We start from the raw sequence: 17654 nt of genomic DNA, 5'->3' as shown, positions 1-17654 counted from the left end.
GGACTATATACCTTCTGCTTGTTTTCACAACCCTGTACGATGCACGTTATAACCATGATGTTTGATTGTTCACAAACTATCTTACTACAACCTGATGCTTCCTCAACTGTGCACAAACTACTACAGGTAGTGCAGGCGACGGCGTGCAGGTCACGTAGGTTCTATTGACGGAAGTAAGAGGGGGAGCGGAGTGATGATATTACTGCGCCGACGTCGAAGTGCTTCCAGTTGTTATTCCGCCATACTATATAGTTATCCTTGTTATCCGCTTAGAAAAATTGGCATGTTTCATTTTGTGTAACCAAACGTGGGTCGTGTAACTACTCACGTAACCGTATTTAAATAGGGACAACGTGGAAGTGCTTGGTCGCTTCTAACTTCACCCCCCTTTGGATCCTAAGGAATATATTGGGACAAGCTACATGCTAGCAAATTAGCGCTGCGCCGAGTGCGCGCAAGAGCCATTGAGTGCACGCACAGAGGAGAGGGAGGTATGTATCACCTCGTCTAACATCAGAGCAGAACATAGTTCAGTATGGAAATGCGGTGGTGTTTTCCTTTAAGCAAAACGGACAAGAAGTAATTAAATTGCGACACATGAACAGTTTTTGTCAAACTAGATGTGGCCAGTTTGCCATCTCATCTCACTTCCTCTCCACAAAGGCTGAAATATAAATCGAAGCAAAGTCAAACACTGCTTCTGAGGAAGGCAGAGGAGGAGGAGAGACAGTGCAGACAAACAGGCTGAGAGATAAGAAGAGAGCTCAAAGTGCTGAATGATAATATCAAGGAGAAGCAGAACAACGACATGGCATTTCACTCTAAAACATAACTGATGACAAAAGTGTTGAAACTTTGAACTCTTCAAGAAAAGTTCAGATGATAGCAAACTGTCAAGTTGGAGCATTTTCAACACACGGCAACATAAGCACATGTTTTGGCAAATACATTTAACTGCCCGAAACAAAATTGAGAAACAATACTGAATCACCAGACTGTAGAACTACATATTGATTATTCTACCATGTATAGTCACCTCGACAGAAGTGTCTGCTTTGAGTTAACTGATTTCCTGTAGTAATATAAAAGCACAAGCTGATCAGTAGGAGTGAATGCAGACAACAGACACGCCAAGACAATAACACTGCAAGAAATATCACACGTTCAACAATGTTATCTCCCGGAGGCTCATTTCCAAGCAGCATTTCAGATTCACAGGCTGATGGCTACGCCTCAGTGAGCTCCATGGGAAAACCGCTTTCAGACACTCAAGGAGACGAAGAGCGATCCAAAAAGAAAAAAAGCCTCGCTGAGGATACCATGCCAGCTGATTTCCTCTTTAATAAAACCTACTGCGCCTGGAGGCAGTTCATCAGTCCCAACACTCCAGATTTCCCCCCCAGACACAAGACTGCAAATGAGCAGCTCTCCGCCCAATGTAACCAATCCAGGTGGAGCACAATACTATTTACAAGATATTTTTGCTTGCTAAGGGCCTCGAAATAGACCTTAATAGTATTTCCTGTGGATTTTTTAGAAACATGCAGGCACCGAATGATTTTTTACAGCATGCCTTACACAGGGCAACCCACGGTAATTAACTGTGAGATTGGGAGGAGAGTGTGGAGGGGGGGCGTTACCGTTCCGTATCATTAGGAAGTCCTTACGGCTCCACACGGCAACCATGCCGAGGGCGGCAGGAGGTAGTGGACTGTTAAGTTTTAATGACTGCTTATGGATGATCGACACAGACAGACGCTCATTCTGCGTCTGTGTGTTCACAGTGTGTCCAGCCTCGCTGCTGCCCTACTGGCTGTAAATAAATAGAGGCGGGCATTGTGTAAGCAGGGCGCGCCAAAAGCTGGCCCCCGCCGTCACAAAGCGCTCTCTGTGGTTTCACAAGAAGAGCCGTTGGCTTGGGGCTGAGCCAGTGGCTCTCCGGCCAGGAGGTCTCGCACCAGAACGCAGAGTCTTGGAAGCGATGTTCTGGGAACACGACGGCCTCGGCCTGTTTGGTGCAGCCGAGCAGATGCACCGAGCCAAACCTGGCTTTTCACGCCGAGCCTCTTTGGGCATCAGAGTGAAGCGGGGAGGGCTCAGCGAGAGGAAAGGGGATTTTAAAGTTGGCATGGTGCACTGAATCCCTGATTAACAGAGCATATTTACGCCTCAGGACAGCCTAACAGAGATAATTAAAGGGCCACAGTGCTGCAGCTCAAAGCTTGAAAAATCACTGTACGATCTCAGTGTTGTTAATCTGTCATCAGTCCTACATACTGCATTTACTTCAATCTCTATTCCAGCAAACAAAAGCAAAGTAAAAGTCCTCCTACTTCTCAAACCCCCTGAAACAGGAGGAGAAACAAACCAAAAAAAACCCCAAAAAACAAGCTCAACGTCTGAACAACTACTGTTGCAGCTGCTTCTTGTGGGAGCGAAGCCAGCAGCCCTGCAGGTGACCGTTTCAACTCAGTCTGAAAATAAAAGCTGGGGTTTGGTTCGCAGAGGAGTCATGAGAGGGCAAAACCGCCAAGACACACCCAGAGCAGGTATGGGAACGTGACATAACATCATGAATGTGCATTTTATTTAATTAGAAACCGCGACAAGCAGCGGCTCTAAAGACTTTACGGCATGTTTGGCGTCAGCTTGTGTTCTCATTAAAGTTCAATACCCAGGGCGGTGCGGTCTCTCAACAGCTGTAGTGCAAACCGCCACCTCGCTACAAGCACACGAAGGAATCGAATACTGGGATTCTCTTCAAATCCCCCTCAGAGCGGCAGATTTCAAACACACAACAGGATAACTCAGCTTCCATTTTTTCCTTCCTGATACTAATTTAAATTAAACAAGTTATAATTTCCGCTCTAATATCTAAACTCCTTCAAACAACTGTATTTATTCCAGTTTAACAATGTTATAAATTCTCCAAATACTCATTTTGATTGGTAAGATCCAATAATGCATCATAATGTAACTCAAGCCGTTAACCTTCGCGTAATCTAGCGCTCAACATGCCAATTTCAATACGGATCAGCTGTCCACATTGTAGCATTATGAGGGAAACAACAGGGTGCAGGAGAGAGTTTAACCACAGATGTGTAGTACTACTTATACCTATCGAGCTGGATCTGGAGCTAATCCATGAAATGAACACGTGATATGGGATTGTTGCATACACCACCGTAGTCAGCGATGCCCGATCAAGCAGTTTAGGCTGTACCGGAGGCCTTCCTCATCCTGGTATGGGAACAACAAGAGTGATATTCCTACCTGAGCAGAGGATGCCTTTGTGTCGGGCACAGGAGAAGTCGTCGCACTCGCAGTAGCTGCCGTAAATCTTGCCAAACTCCGACTCGTAGCAGAGACACTGGTTGCAGCTGCACTCTCCTCGCCCGCTGCAGATCTGCTTGCCCTCGGCTTCCCGGCAGGCGCTGAGGTACATGCTGCTGGCCTCGCCCTCCTGGCACTCACAGCGGGCACCCAGGTAGCCCGGCTCACAGCGACACGTCCCACAGTTGTAAGTACCTACGGGGGGGCAAAAGTCACTTTATCCATCTTTAATTTATTCTGAAGGATCATTCAGCTCCACCTATTTAACTGCTGTTTCTAGCTGGTGTGATCGTGTCAGGCTCTCCAGAGAGTTCAGCAGTTCCCCAATCTGAAATGTTCCCAGTCAAATTATAGTGTTTGAAACTTGCCCACTCACACCCGTTTTTGACTTTCCCAGATAGTAATTTAAGGCTCTCACTACGTCGGCACTGTGCACAGAAATAACCCAATGTGTGGATGATAACTGATGTGACTCAATACCTGCGTTTCAAATATCTCAATGTATAGCTCAAGTTTTAAATTATGGTTAGAGTATAATTTGGGCTTTTGCGGCCATCATTATCTCAACAACAACCAGCACCAGTGAGAGGGCTTCTCCATAATCATGCCAAAGAAAGTGGTCAATTTCTGGGGTGAATGTAGGAGTTTTGAAGTCAAAAACACCGGCCTGACATCGCTGATTGAGGCTTTTCGACTTCCTCGAAGGTTTGAACCTAAAGCAGCACATTTCTGTTCCGTGTGATGAACACGGCTCACATTTTAGTTTTTTACAGGAGCTTATTTCTGCATGGATCTTTTAAAGTCCCATTGTGTTCAAAATTCTTGCATTTCCTGCCGCAAGAAAACATTGATCTCTGAGGTTTAATGAACTTCAAACAACATACATGAGACAAGATAGAAAATATCAACATGGAAATATGGCCCCACCAACTATTTAAGTAGCAGTTTACATACATGTCTGTTCAAAATGTCACTTCATCATGTTAAACATTAGTGGGAAATTGTCATACTTAGCATTTCAAGACTATGACCAAAAATTCTAATCGGTTCATACTCGGCTCAAAGTTGAATTAATGCACAATTGTTATGACATTATTTGTAGTATTACTAGTAGTACATTTTTTACTGTAAATAATAATACAGATAAAAATGAATGGCAAGTGTAATGCCAGATGGACTACCTATAGAGCTGCAGATGCTGCTGTTGGTCTTGGCTGTCCGGCTGCAGCCGCAGTCACACTGGTAATCCACGGCCACCTCCAGGCTGTCTTTGAACCCCACCGGCTTGATGGTGAAGCTCTGGTCGGTGCCGTGTGGAGGGCAGCTCCTCGCCTCCACGCTCACGTTGAACGATACCTACAACAGATAGGAGACAGCGCAATTACAAAGAAAATAAACACTGGCACCGATGGAGAGAGGAGAGCCACTTCCTGTTTGTGGAACGTGAAGGGTGCACGTCAAGTTCAGATGATCGGGGAGATAAAAGAGTTTTTAACACACGCTACACCTTCTGTGTGAGCAAACACAACCGCCATACAAACACTTGTCTGTGCCAGCCAGCCTGTGGACGTGAACTACACATGACCCTGCGTAATGTTTACACTAGTGGGTTCGTTCCACCCAAAGTAGAGTTTACAGCGTGCAGCTGATGTGGCTTTGCTTTTGTAGAAACTGGGAATGACACAAGACCTACACCCATTTAATTGCTCCAAGGAAGAAGGCTTTAACCCAACCCCAGCTGGTTTTCTTTGACTATTGCAATATGAACACATTCACCCACACACCTCATATGAGAATATGACAAAAAGGCAACGCACACGTGTTCTCCTGGTTTGGCGCCTATTGTGAGGTTTAGGTGCCACTTTTAAACTTTACAAAGCTTGATGACAGCGTGAGGTTGGATATTCTCTATTTTAGTTAAGAACTGTTACAGAGGGGAGGCAATATTCTCTACTTTGAAGCTCCGACTAGAAGCACTTGACCCTCAGTAGATAAACCCAAGTCTTGCACCAAAAGCAAATATTCCACCCTTGCAACACCTGCTGTTCTTGGCAGGAACATCTAAGCGTTTGGATCTGCCTCTCCTGGGTAAAGGCCATTTCCAGACCAGATATGTCACAACCTGGGCAGGGCCTCTCCCGGTCAAAATGTGTTGGAAAGACACAGCTTCTGCCGTCTAGATTGGGCAGTTTATCAGCTAAATCATTTAGGAAATGTCACATCGTAAATGCATCACTGGAAGTGGACCAATGAAAAGTCCAAGGTGTAAAAAATGGAAAGCAGGCATAAAGTCCACTGTTAAAGCAGTTTAAAATGACTTGAACAGATGATTTCCACAGAGTATGACAGACACAGAAGTTAAATACATGAACACACTGTTGGCCTGTTTAGCACTGCTTTATATGACTCTCAGGACAGTGAATGCACCAATAGTATGTCTACAGATGGATCAACAGCATCCCCACCTCTGAACCCAAATGCTCCCCTTTGTCTGGATCAACTGGATGTTTTATCATAAGATAATACACACCAATACCAATGAGCACACATGGACCTATCAGTATCAGAGGTCCGGGGATTCAAATGGTGCATTTCTCGTTTACTTCGACACAAGCTGGTTGAGGATACAGGAAGAGCCTACGTCACGTTGCCCGGATTCCCCGGTCCAACTTCAGGGCGGGAAGCTTAACAACTTAATGAAGGACACAATTAGATTTACTGTAAATGGGAGTCACGAGGAGGCCAGTTCAACCACTCGTGGCTGGCTAGGACAAGCATGATGTTGTGGAGAAGCTGGGGGGGAGGAAGTAGTAATCAAGGACATTGGGGAAGAAGAAAAATTGAGAGTAAAACTCATTGAGAAAATGCCTCAACTTAGAGCCGGGTGAGTAATGTGATTCAGGGAGAGATGTATAGCAGGGAGTCGGACCAGAGAGGGATGGCAGACGGCATGTTACCTTTTACTATACATGCAGACAGGATAATGACATGGCTGTTAACTCGGAGAGAAATATTGAAAATTGCATCGCACAAAGATTTTTATGAACATTTTCATCACACTAAAAGAATTTGCGCCTCACAGTTGTATCACTACGGCAACCAGTCAAGTTGCAGTTTACACGAACGTCTGTGCAAAATGCGTTCCTGAGATTTCTGGTTCACGACAGACAGACAATATGAAACAGAATGCCTCCAGCCACAGCGTTTGCTGGCACGTAGGGCTGACATAAAAACTGTGTTACCATGGAGATTGTTTTTTTCTTCTGAAATTCAATTGAATGGAAGACATGAGAAAGAGCAAACAAAAACACACATTATCAAATTAGAAAGCGTCTTGATTGTTTGGACGACAAAAAGAAGAAATATAAAAATAGACCTGTGGTATGTTAGCACAGACTTGGCTTCATTCATATGCATGAGGCCTATTCAGGGGTCCTACATTTGTGTCGTGTTACAGTGAAAAGGCTCAACTATACACACTCCAGCTAGCAGTTCTCCCCCTGCCAGTTCACTTCTTTCATGGTGTGGAGTTTCACAGGCCTCCTCCTGCCTACTTTTGTGCGCGAGGTCATTGAGATGCAGCATTAGGCTCGGTGGCGAGCTCACAGACACAGTGACTGACACCTGGGAAGTTTGGCCGCCGGCGAACTGAGCCGCTACGCTCCGCCCTCCTTTCACTGCTGAGGATAAAAGACGTGAGCGAGGCCCATCACCCCAGAGCCCCCTTCCATTCACACTCGGCTCCTCCAGCGGCCGTTCCCACCCCCAAACTGTCTCAGGAAGAGAAAGCTGCCGAGAGAAGAGCATGGAGGGGTTTTAGGGGAACAATCCCTCCACGCTGAATCTCACTGTGTGACCGCATGTATGACGCTGCCCTTTGCCAACATTTTAAATAGACCCAGGACTCAATACAACCTTTAATTGAGGGCTGTACAGAATATAAAGTGACCACCAGAGAGCGGTCTGTGCAAAATGCAAAGCAATTAAGATGTACCATCATCCCGTGTCACCTGACCTTTCTGTTCAGCAACATAATAAATAAAAAACACCCCAGCACACCAGGCAAAGGAGAGAGTCCCATGACATGTTGAGATGGAGAACAAAACTGTTTATAAAATGTGAAGGGCTGTGTTAGCGTGGGCATGTTGCTACTGGTGCCGTGAAGCCGATCCAGAAAGTCCAGTTAGAGTAACACATCCGTGAGCTCGAGGGCTCATCAGAGACCGAGACACTGCACAGCTGTTTGCAATAACAAGACGGTTTGCACGAGGCTGGGAAATGATCACCAGGAGTAATCTACTTCATCCACGGCCTTGACGATCGGTAGGCAAAAGGTCAGCGAGGGCTGTTGTTGCTCTGAGAGCAGCCTAAGGACACTGGGGGAGACCTAAAGCGTTTCCCATACCTGTATCCTCTGTTTGATTGAATCCAGCTGAGAGACAATGGAGTAACTATTCCCCGAGGGTGGAACAGCCTCGGCCAAGAAACCTGCATCTTTCCCTCGTTTATATAGTAGATAGGCCTCATCAAGCAATTAAAAGACAATTAGCAAATTAGTTACAATGTGTGTCCCGGAAAGTCATCGGCGGGGCACGCTCACGTGCACTAAAAAGCATCAACAAAGCAAAGAGAAGATGCGATTACGACACACACAGAGGGAGAGGAGACATTCCTACACTGTATCTGTACAGAGAAAACACTTCTTTGCTGCTATATTAATGCTCTGAATCTCACATCTTGCACCTTTAACCATATAGGATATTTTTATTAGTTTTTTTTATATTGTGACTAAGAGTGAATTTGGACTTTCCAGAGCACAAATGAGATATAGCGGTATATAAATAGAATTGCGTATCAATAAAATGATTTGGCTGCATCCTGAGACCTGATTGACCTCTGCAGCCTTCACAATACAGTGGAGTGTGGTGACAGCCTCTCGACCACGGAGAAAGGTGTTTCCTCTCATACAATTACAACTCAACAGTTACACTTCCCAAAACTCATCAACCCAACCTTTCAAATCCTATAAAACAAACTGCCATTTAGCTAATTCACACACAACAACACGCTGGGAACAGTGGTGTCGTGGTAGTTGATGAGGTGCGTGTACTGTAAACCGTCAGAAAAAGAGGTGGGTATACCCCGTATACCCTCCACTATACCACTGACTGGGAATGCATGACATGAGAGCAACTTTAAAAAGAATTCTTACAGAAATAAATGAATTTGCTTTTTCCATCACAAGTATCACTACTTCCAACTGCTTGAATCTGAAACCTCCCAAACAACGTTTTCCATGTGACCTCAATTTTGCTACAAATGTTCTGGATGCAAAAGTAATTTGATATCCGGAAAAACAGACCGGGGACTTTTTCAGTCCGTTTCTTGATGTTTTTCAATTCACAAATACAAGCTAGTTCTCTGTTAGTTACTTCCATAGAAGCATGTCTATGTATTTGTATTTGAGAACACAACAAGCAAAGTTACATAAGCCTCATTATTCACATTTAAAAAAGCCACAAAAGTGTATGTTTTGCTATAGCCTGAACAGCTCATAGGTCGAAATACACATAAACACATCTGGCCGGCAAAATGTAGTCATGGAAAATGGGATTCATTCAAAAACAGGCACACTGAAGATGACAAGCACAGTAAAGCATCTGCTTAAAGGGATAGTTTGGATTTTATGATGTGGGGTTGGATGACGTACTTATCCATAGTCAGTGTCTAACCTACAGTAGATGGATCAGAAACAGACAGTAGATGTATTTTAGACACTCGACAAAGTATATCACTGAATATCTTCACCACTTTAACTTGCCATCAGCCCTTTTTGACTGAAGGGGAACTGAAGACATTCTATCCATCTACATGAATGGTCTCTACCAGACCCCTATGACAAATTCAATAGGTCAACTGATGCCTTGTTCGGTTCGTTTGTTTGTGTGATTGAGTGACTCTGGTGAATCTGAACTAACCCTTTAAAAAAACACCACAGTCACACAATAACACAAACTAACAAACCGATGGAGGCAGCGGTAGAACAACAGCTTCCTTGTTCTGCAATGTTAAATTGCTGTTTTTGTCAATGGAGTCTTGTGGCTTTTAAGAGAGCAGAAGAAAATAACTGCTTTAGTTCTGTCTGAAAGGTCTATGTGACGACACAGTAAAACTATAAATATAGTGTACACTTATTTTTCACGTGTCTAAAATAGGTGTGGGTCCTGTGCCAGTACGCCTGCCTGATTCTCCAAACTGAGGGGGGGATAAAACTTTCAGAATGTGAGGGGAGGGTGGAGAGGGACTCACGGTGTCTCCTATCTTCAGGTCGGCACACTTCCTGAGGCCTGGCAGCGGCTTTCCATCCTGGCAGGTGGCGGTGAAGGAAAGGCTGATGTCCTCTGGGTGATTCCACACTGACAGCTCCACTTTCGAGCGGATGTTCTGAGGTGAACACGCCCGGGAGGACACAGAGATTGTTGGTACACGTTAGTGACTTAGGTTTTTTTTTTTTTTTTTTTTTTAAGAAATAAAGATTACTATTGTTGTCTGGTGAAATAAATCCTTCTGGGTTTCTCCAGCAACAATGTACCTCTAGTTGCTGCCATGCAAATAAACATTTTATAGTGGTGGAACTAGAGCCACATTAATACTAAGCTTTACGTTCACACCACCTCAGTCTATCTTTTCAGGCTTGTAACTCGGCATGGAAAAGAGCGAAACATGTGGAATGCGTTGCCTTGGTTAGGCACATATCACAGTTAATATCACCGAAACCACAAGCGTTGTGTGAGAGGCAGGTTGCAATGCCAGCTGCATCGTGGCTCTGTGCCACATGTGCGGACCCAATCTGTGGTCACTGGTGCACATTTACTGACACGCAACGGTGCCGAGGATAAACGGGGATCGTACGTGGTGCGCACGGATGAGCAGGCATTCACTCTTGCTCTCAAATAATGTCACTTTTCCAAGCCTTAACGCAATCACTGCAAGGGGCTTTGTGCCACACAGTCAAAGTGGAGGGGGAAAACGAGCTGGTTGCACAACGTCACTTTGCTGTGTTTGGCAAAGCCCATCTAGTGAACGACCCCGGAGTGGTGGATATAATGTGGCAGCTGGAATGTTAATAAGGCCGTGAGTCAAAGCGCTTCATTGAAGCTCACTCCCACACGCCAAGCTTTTGACACAAGTTTCTGTTGCAGAGACGAGGGCCAAAACAAGATGCTGCTCTTCCTGACTGGGGCAACAAGAAGAAAAAGCTGTACGCCCACACAGGAAAATGCTACGGGAAAGGTTGGCTGCATGCAGTGTGGTTCTTGGGTTTCAAAAACACATTTTTATAAGACAGGCAATCCGATGAATATGAGGCTTGAGTTTATAATGTAACATTATCATTATCATATCAGCCATTCAAACCCCCATACAGCCTTTAATAAACCTAACATGAGCACCATTTCCTTTATTTACATTTACATTTAGGTCATTTAGCAGACGCTTTTGTCCAAAGCGACTTACAATAAGTACATTTGTCAAAAGAAGGAAACAAAGAAACCACAACGAATCATTGCCGATAAAGTAAGAGCTAAAAGTAGAACAAGTGTTAGGTCCTCATCTGAGTAAACTAGTAGTTCAAGAGCAACAGTGCAAGAGACTTTATGTAGAGTCTTCAAAAGTAAAGACCAATAGTTGTTGCCGACACTGGTTTTCACTGTGCAGATTAAAACAACCTCCCTTCTATTTAAAAGGACTTTGAAAGACGACAACTGATCATAAACTGTGTCATTATTGCTTACACTACTAACCACATTCAAGATTAAATAACACTTTTATTTGCATATTAAGTTATTTGTCAATTTATCAATCGTACATTCAAGAAAATATGAGCAAACAGTGAAAACAGACATCTTAAACATGTAACAGTCCGAAACCTGAACATGTTTAAAGCGTATTTGAGAGGCTGAAACAGAGCGCATGGCGCTTTAGTTCACTCTAACTGTTGACTACTAAAGCGATGACTAATCTTTTCTACCCCTATGAGAAATATCTCCACCTCATTTGCTACATAGTGGGATGCTCAAACCCCCCCATCCTCTCCACCAAATGAGTGTAACCAACCATGAGAGCTGGAGGCTCATTAACTGTCACAGTCGCAGGAAGACGTTAAAGAATGTCCCTCCCTTTTCCTCCCCCTCTTCTTATCTTTCTGTTCAAATCCTTCTGTCATTGCCTGCCTCTCTCCGTCTCAGGACACACACACACAAACAGTAAACCAGTCACACCAGCACAGGTTCTCTTTACTCACATTGTAAGCTGCGATGATCAGCTGGATTATATTCTTAGAGTCCTGGTCCAGGATTTCTACTGTAGTTCCAGGTATGAGTGCCGTAAAGTTCTTTGTAAGGGAAGAAATAAGAGACCGCATTAGTTGCCTAAATATATAAATAAAAATGAAAGGTACGTGTGAGGCATGTTGTCTTAAAATGACACCATTTGTCATCGTCATGAAATGTAAAAACAGAAATGATGGTGGGATTTTCATGAATGAATCATCAGAAAAAGGCCAAAGTGAATAAAATGTGTCAAACAAAATGTACCTTATAGATAACATACAGCCGTTTTGTCACCGCAAAGATGAGGAAGATGTTATTTTCTGCTAGTTTCTCCCCCAGAAGAGCCAGAGAGGGATAGTCCTGTGAAAAGAGATGGCAAGAGGCATTATGGGTATTTTCACACACACACGCACAATATGGAGTTCCCAGACAGGAAGCCAGCTCATGGATGCTGTTGCTCTTCTGACCTCAGGGCTGTGTTTATAGTGCTCTGCTGGCCTTTTGCCATCAGTGTCTCTCGCCGACCCCCACTGCGTCTAGCAGTTGGGGGTCGGCAATGCAGCTGTGTTATCACTAGCGCCCCCTATAGGCCAGAGTCAAATTAAGAGTAGTGAGTGAGGAGTCAGCAGCCCGGCAACGGCGGTATAAAACAGGCAATAAAAGTTGTTTTGAGAAAGAGTGAGCCAGCACAACCGCGAGACGTCCTTGAGTGTGCAGCCATAACTGGTTCCCCAAAATATTATGCAGTTTGCTGCAGCAGAATGATAGATCAGCTGTGGACAGACACAGAGGTGCACACTCGCCGAAGCACGCACAGACATGTGAGTGATCGCATGATTCTCCTGGCAGAGATAATAGTAAAAATCCCCTTTTGAATAGGAGCACAGTGCCGTCCACATGATATGGATTCATTTTTATACAATTATTCCTCTGACATCTTCAGACTGATCATGGGAGTAGGACTTTGCTGCATCAAACAAAAAGAAAAAAAAATCTCAAGATGCTTAAGGTTAAATAAGAATCTGGAGGTCTTTGTTTCAGACGAGGTCGACCACCTCTGATATAACACTGCTTTGTTAGTGACCTGGCAGCAGCTCTTCTTACCATCTTGGTGGAAGCGCTGTACTCGTTCTGGTCATTGAGGTGACAGCGTCCGTCGTGGGGCTGGACGAGGCCTCCCAGCCGGCCGTCCAGAGCCAGGTGAGGCACGTCGTCTGTGGCGAACACCAACAGGTGGTAGGCCTCCTTCCTCCAACCTATATTCTCCTATATTCACAACAGAACACATGTTTTTTATATTCTTCTGGATTATGCGAGGGGGGGGGGGTTAATCTAATCCTGTAATTTTTATTTGGTTTGGTGATTAGGATGATCTTTGGTTGGTAATTAAAGCCAGTTATGTGTGAAAGCAATTCAATTACAGATGACAGAAACGACACGTCAACACATTTAACTAAAGGCTCATTATCACGTTCCATAAGCGTGAGAACCGCTGATAACACACACACACACACACACAACACACAACACACAACACACACACACACACACAATGAGAGTGTAGCAGCAGCTAGAGGTTTCTGCTGCAGGACCAAGCCCAGCCGTTATCACTAGGAAACAACAGGCAACGGCAAAGTGAGCGTTTGACAGTGTGCTGACTAATGCGTGCCACTAAATGACACAGAACGTTTCAGCCTCTGAAAGTGAGGGGTTTTCGTGATGAATCTGTTCATTGTGAGCCTGCGCGGTAAACAACGGAGCTGTGGCTGCCCCTAACAGAGGCCTCTTTCAACAGCCACTACAGACAATTGTTTAGCAAAAGAAGAAAAATAATGTTGTGCGAGAATGTCGAGCTTCGCACACACTGATGACCGTTTCCTGTTATTGAAGAAAGTAATTACACTGCAGGAAAACAAACAGCGTTGAACTCATGGACCAAGCATGTGTATTAAACCAGCGTTTGTTTGGTTTTTCCTTCTGGCTTCATCTACAAAAAAAGTGGGGAATTGTGCCTAAATGAACATTCCCCACCATCTTCAAAGCCACCGCCTTCTATTATCTTCATCGGGTACAGCATCCATTTCAAAAAGATAGAAGTTTGATCAATTCCAACTTCATTTCAAGTTAAATGCTTTATAATTATAAATATATAGAGAGAGATATTTTCCTCTCATCAGTAAAACAAACTCCACGTGAAAGACTCTGGGAGGAAATCTGCAAATCAAATCAAAACAATTGATTTCCCCTTGTAAAATCCAGCTTTTCTGCCATTGAACAAGTACTTTTGCCTTCTCCAGCTAATTCCATTGATTTAGTTTGCATTCATGTGATAACCTTTACGTTAATTTGCTGACCTGACTTGCACTTGATTAAAAAAAAGAAAAAACAGGATCAATCCTGCCTTTAGACAGACCTGGGCCGCCCCCCTAACCAGTGAGTGTCTGACAACAGTGCAGCACGAGTAAATTACAAGGCAGGAGCTACTTGAGGGTCATTCTCTTCCTGTAGAAAACAATTAAACTGGGAGAGGAAAACAGGGATATGACTGGGCCTGCGAGTGACTCGTCCTCATGTTTAACCAGCTGCACCAGACTGGCTTCCTGTCTATCCCCCCCCTCGCTCTTTTAATTAACAAGCAAATAGGCCAGACGCTGTCATGTGACGTGTACAGTCACCGAACGCAGCCAAGTCTGGGCACTGCTCAACAGTGGACAAACGTCATAAGAGGAAATAGATTAGAAATTAAACGCTTGTCACCTTACAAACGGCGGCCTGCAGGATGGCGTCAAATCCGCCCTCCGGCGCGTCCCGGTTGCGAGACACCATCTGCTTCTGCACCTCCTCGTTGAAGCGGTCCACTTTGTCCGTCAGCGAGAGGATGTGGCGGAAACCGAAGGTGGGCACGCAGTTGGGGAACAGTTTGTATCTGTGGGGGGCGACAGATAGGTAGAGATCCAGCCAGTTCCTTTTTTAAGTCGCACCAGTGGAAAAAGGTTCGCTTTCATTTCACTTTGCACAACATTTAGGAAACATTTGCATCAATCTGAGGAGCATTATTTTAGATAACGGCTTCTTTCCAGCTGCTCTGAATGTAGGCCGTGTTCTCGTCTTGTATAAACAGGGTGAGCAACGTAAGCTGGGTTGCTTAGGGGTCAAAATGCTGTCAACTATCCCTTTTCATTTCATTATCACACACACACACACACACACAAAACCACACACACGCATGCACACACGAGCACACACACTGGACCAAAGCCATAACCTAGATGGGAAGTGATGCGCGATGCTGGGCACTGAGTTGGTGCAGTGCACTCTCACCTCCGGGGCAAACGTGGTGTGCCACAGCCTTTCATCCTCTTATCTGTTCTGCTGCCTTTCAGTTTGCCCTCATCAACAAACCATGGAGGAGAAGGCCCATTTACACAGAACTGCGGATTTGCTCCGATTTATCAAATATGAAAAATCTCTCCTCGTCGCAACTGCAGGCTATCTGACCATACATGATTCACGAGTGTGCAAAAATAGAAATGAATGAATGAATTGTTATTTCAGGATTCCTCTTTCATTGACTTTGGCACACGAGAGAAGCTCAACCTCAAACAGTCTCCTCGTTGGCTACATTTAAACGAGCTGACATGCCTAAAATATTAATATATCCATTTGATTTGAATCCAAAGTCATGAAAGCGCCACCCTGCTTAAACGTGCAGTTGGTCCTGCTGCCACGCTACCCACCCGCTGCATGGATTCTCCTGATACTTGGGTGCCGTGTAGGAGAAGGGGGACATGTTTTTGTCCACAAAGGATCCGAAGCCCAGCCGGAAGTTGCTGGTGAGCTTGCCCATCTCCAGGGCCAGCTTGGTGCCTAAGTTGCGGATGGTGTCCAGATCATCTTTCATGGAAAGAGAGAGGTCCATCAGGTAGTAGAGATCCACTGGGTAGTCCTCCACCTGCCGCACCTGCAGCCCAAACCACGTCTGGTCTCCTGGACGGGCGGATGGAAAAAAGTCTGTTAGCTGGTTTCTAAGAAATTGTTTCTTTTTTTTTTACTGTACCATGTCTCATACACGGTTATCCAACAGCGTATATTTACCTGGACGCAGACTGAGGGAGATCTTCTGAGGCATAATCTGGACGACATCGTACTGGGTCGCCCCGGACCCTTGAGAACTCAGAGGCATGTTCTGCAGGACAGAGAGGCCGCTGACGGGGTACTCAACGAACCGCGCCTCGCAGCCTCTCCTCTGCAGGTTTTTAATAAAATCGCACCGTGACGTCAGAGTGCGGCCCCTTCCGAACTCCTGAAAGGAGGGAAAACCACAAACCTATCATTACTGACTGACGTTAGATGACGAGGGGTTGAAATGACATGTGTGTCCCTCAATATGCATTATAATTACTGCCTTGGTACTAGCTGATGTAAGCACGTGTCATATGGTGTTGAAAGCCATTGATGACGAGGGGGTTAAATTAGAGCTGCATCAATTAATAGATTTGTTGTAAACTAATTAATTAATTAGTATTAAGTATTTTTTTAAAGACAAGATTCCAGCTTCTTAAATGTGAATATTTTCTGTTTTCTTTCATCCTCCTCTGTGAAACCAAACTGAGTGTATTTGAGTTGAGGACAAAACAAGACTTGGGCTCATCTTGGGCTTTAGGAAACACTGATCTGACATTATCCACCATTATGGTCCAAAAACAACTAAATCGATAAAATAATGGTCCAAACTGCAGCTGTACTAGAAATATAATGACACGCGTGGCCTAGGATCATTATTTCCCCTGTGTGGAAACGGCAAACTGTGTGTGACCCCTGAGCACAGGGCAGCAGGTTGCGTTGTACCTCTTGTGCGCACCAGGCGCAACTGGGGTGAATCAGGAGGCATTCTTCACAGGACGTAGCGCTGCCACTCATGCACATGTTAAGACCTGAGGAAGGATGGGAGAAGAGCACAGACGGGGTGGGACAGTTATGCTGCTCAGACTGAACCACTGGATCCCCTCCTGCACTGCAATAAGTAATCCCATCTAATACTAGCTTTGTGGAGGTCATTGTTTGACTTTAAGTTGGTGTTTGAGAGCTCTATGGTAATATATACTGGAGTTTGTGTTGCATTATGGGATGTTTCACATCTGACACTACTGAAGCTAATTAAAAATAATATTATTCACAAACATGAAGACCTATAGGGAGCAGTAAGCATATGTGTGTGTGTTATTATACAGTTCCTATGGTTTTAAGGAGGCGGTTATGAATGATATATTAGATGTTTACATCTCAGAGCCACCTCTCTACTGTAAACAAATGTTGACTCGGTTCTCTCGCCTCCATGTGGCTCCAGTTAACAGTAGCTCTCCAGTCGTGTGTGCGCGTGCGTGTGTCCGCGCACCACACACCGAGTGACGGTGGCGTTACACAAACAGACTGATGGCAGGAGGCTTTACAGCGAAGCAGACAGGCCTGCTTTGTCCTACCTCTGGCCGTGTGCAGGAATGTTTCCAGGAGCACGCAGCACACCGCCGCTCGCCACACCGCCGTCCCCGGGCTCCACATGGTGTCACTCGGCGTGGTTGTTTGTTTTCCCCAGGATCTGTATGTCTGTTCGCCGCGGACGCCGGTGTTTACTACTTCACCATCAGAGCTCTGGTTGGATTGTGCAAACCACAACGGCAAAGTGCGCTTAGAGCATCTCAGCTCCGGCGACGCGCTTATTTTCAAAGTGTGCAGAAAGCGAGGGTTGCACGCCGCCCCGTCGCTCCGCGTCCGGACTCTCTGTGCGTGGACTCTACAGCCTTCCACGTCCCGACTTCTTCACCCATAGCTGACAGCAACTCCAAAACTTCTCCGTCGGTTTCATGGCACCTCTCGGTCCGTTGTTGGTATCAAACGCGTGCAGTGGCGACGTGGGAACAAAGAAACAAACAAACAAAGGCCCCGATAGAGGAATAAATGACTCCAGCAGCGACTTTCTCTCCCAGATTGGAG

The 17654-nt window shown here is 45.1% G+C and overlaps 1 protein-coding gene across 2 annotated transcripts in view; it reads right to left on the bottom strand.

The window, feature by feature from the left end:
• The window catches only part of itgb5 (integrin, beta 5), a 43441-nt gene extending 25787 nt beyond the window's left edge, over positions 1–17654 (bottom strand). For both annotated transcript variants that reach the window (XR_014598058.1, XM_084022872.1), the window contains exons 1-11: positions 17144–17654; positions 16512–16597; positions 15759–15966; positions 15401–15650; positions 14421–14589; positions 12768–12929; positions 11928–12023; positions 11636–11725; positions 9643–9777; positions 4515–4689; positions 3274–3528 (exon numbers count right to left, since the gene is read on the bottom strand). Coding sequence is in view for 1 of the 2 variants with exons in the window: in XM_084022872.1 (XP_083878998.1) it covers positions 3274–3528; positions 4515–4689; positions 9643–9777; positions 11636–11725; positions 11928–12023; positions 12768–12929; positions 14421–14589; positions 15401–15650; positions 15759–15966; positions 16512–16597; positions 17144–17222 (1705 nt within the window). In the remaining variant the exon portion in view is untranslated. The remainder of the gene's footprint in view (positions 1–3273; positions 3529–4514; positions 4690–9642; positions 9778–11635; positions 11726–11927; positions 12024–12767; positions 12930–14420; positions 14590–15400; positions 15651–15758; positions 15967–16511; positions 16598–17143) is intronic.

This window comes from Eutrigla gurnardus (assembly GCF_963514095.1).
Source record: "Eutrigla gurnardus genome assembly, chromosome: 12".
In the NCBI taxonomy this organism is placed as follows: Eukaryota; Metazoa; Chordata; class Actinopteri; order Perciformes; family Triglidae; genus Eutrigla; species Eutrigla gurnardus.
This window is presented reverse-complemented; position numbering and strand designations above follow the sequence as displayed.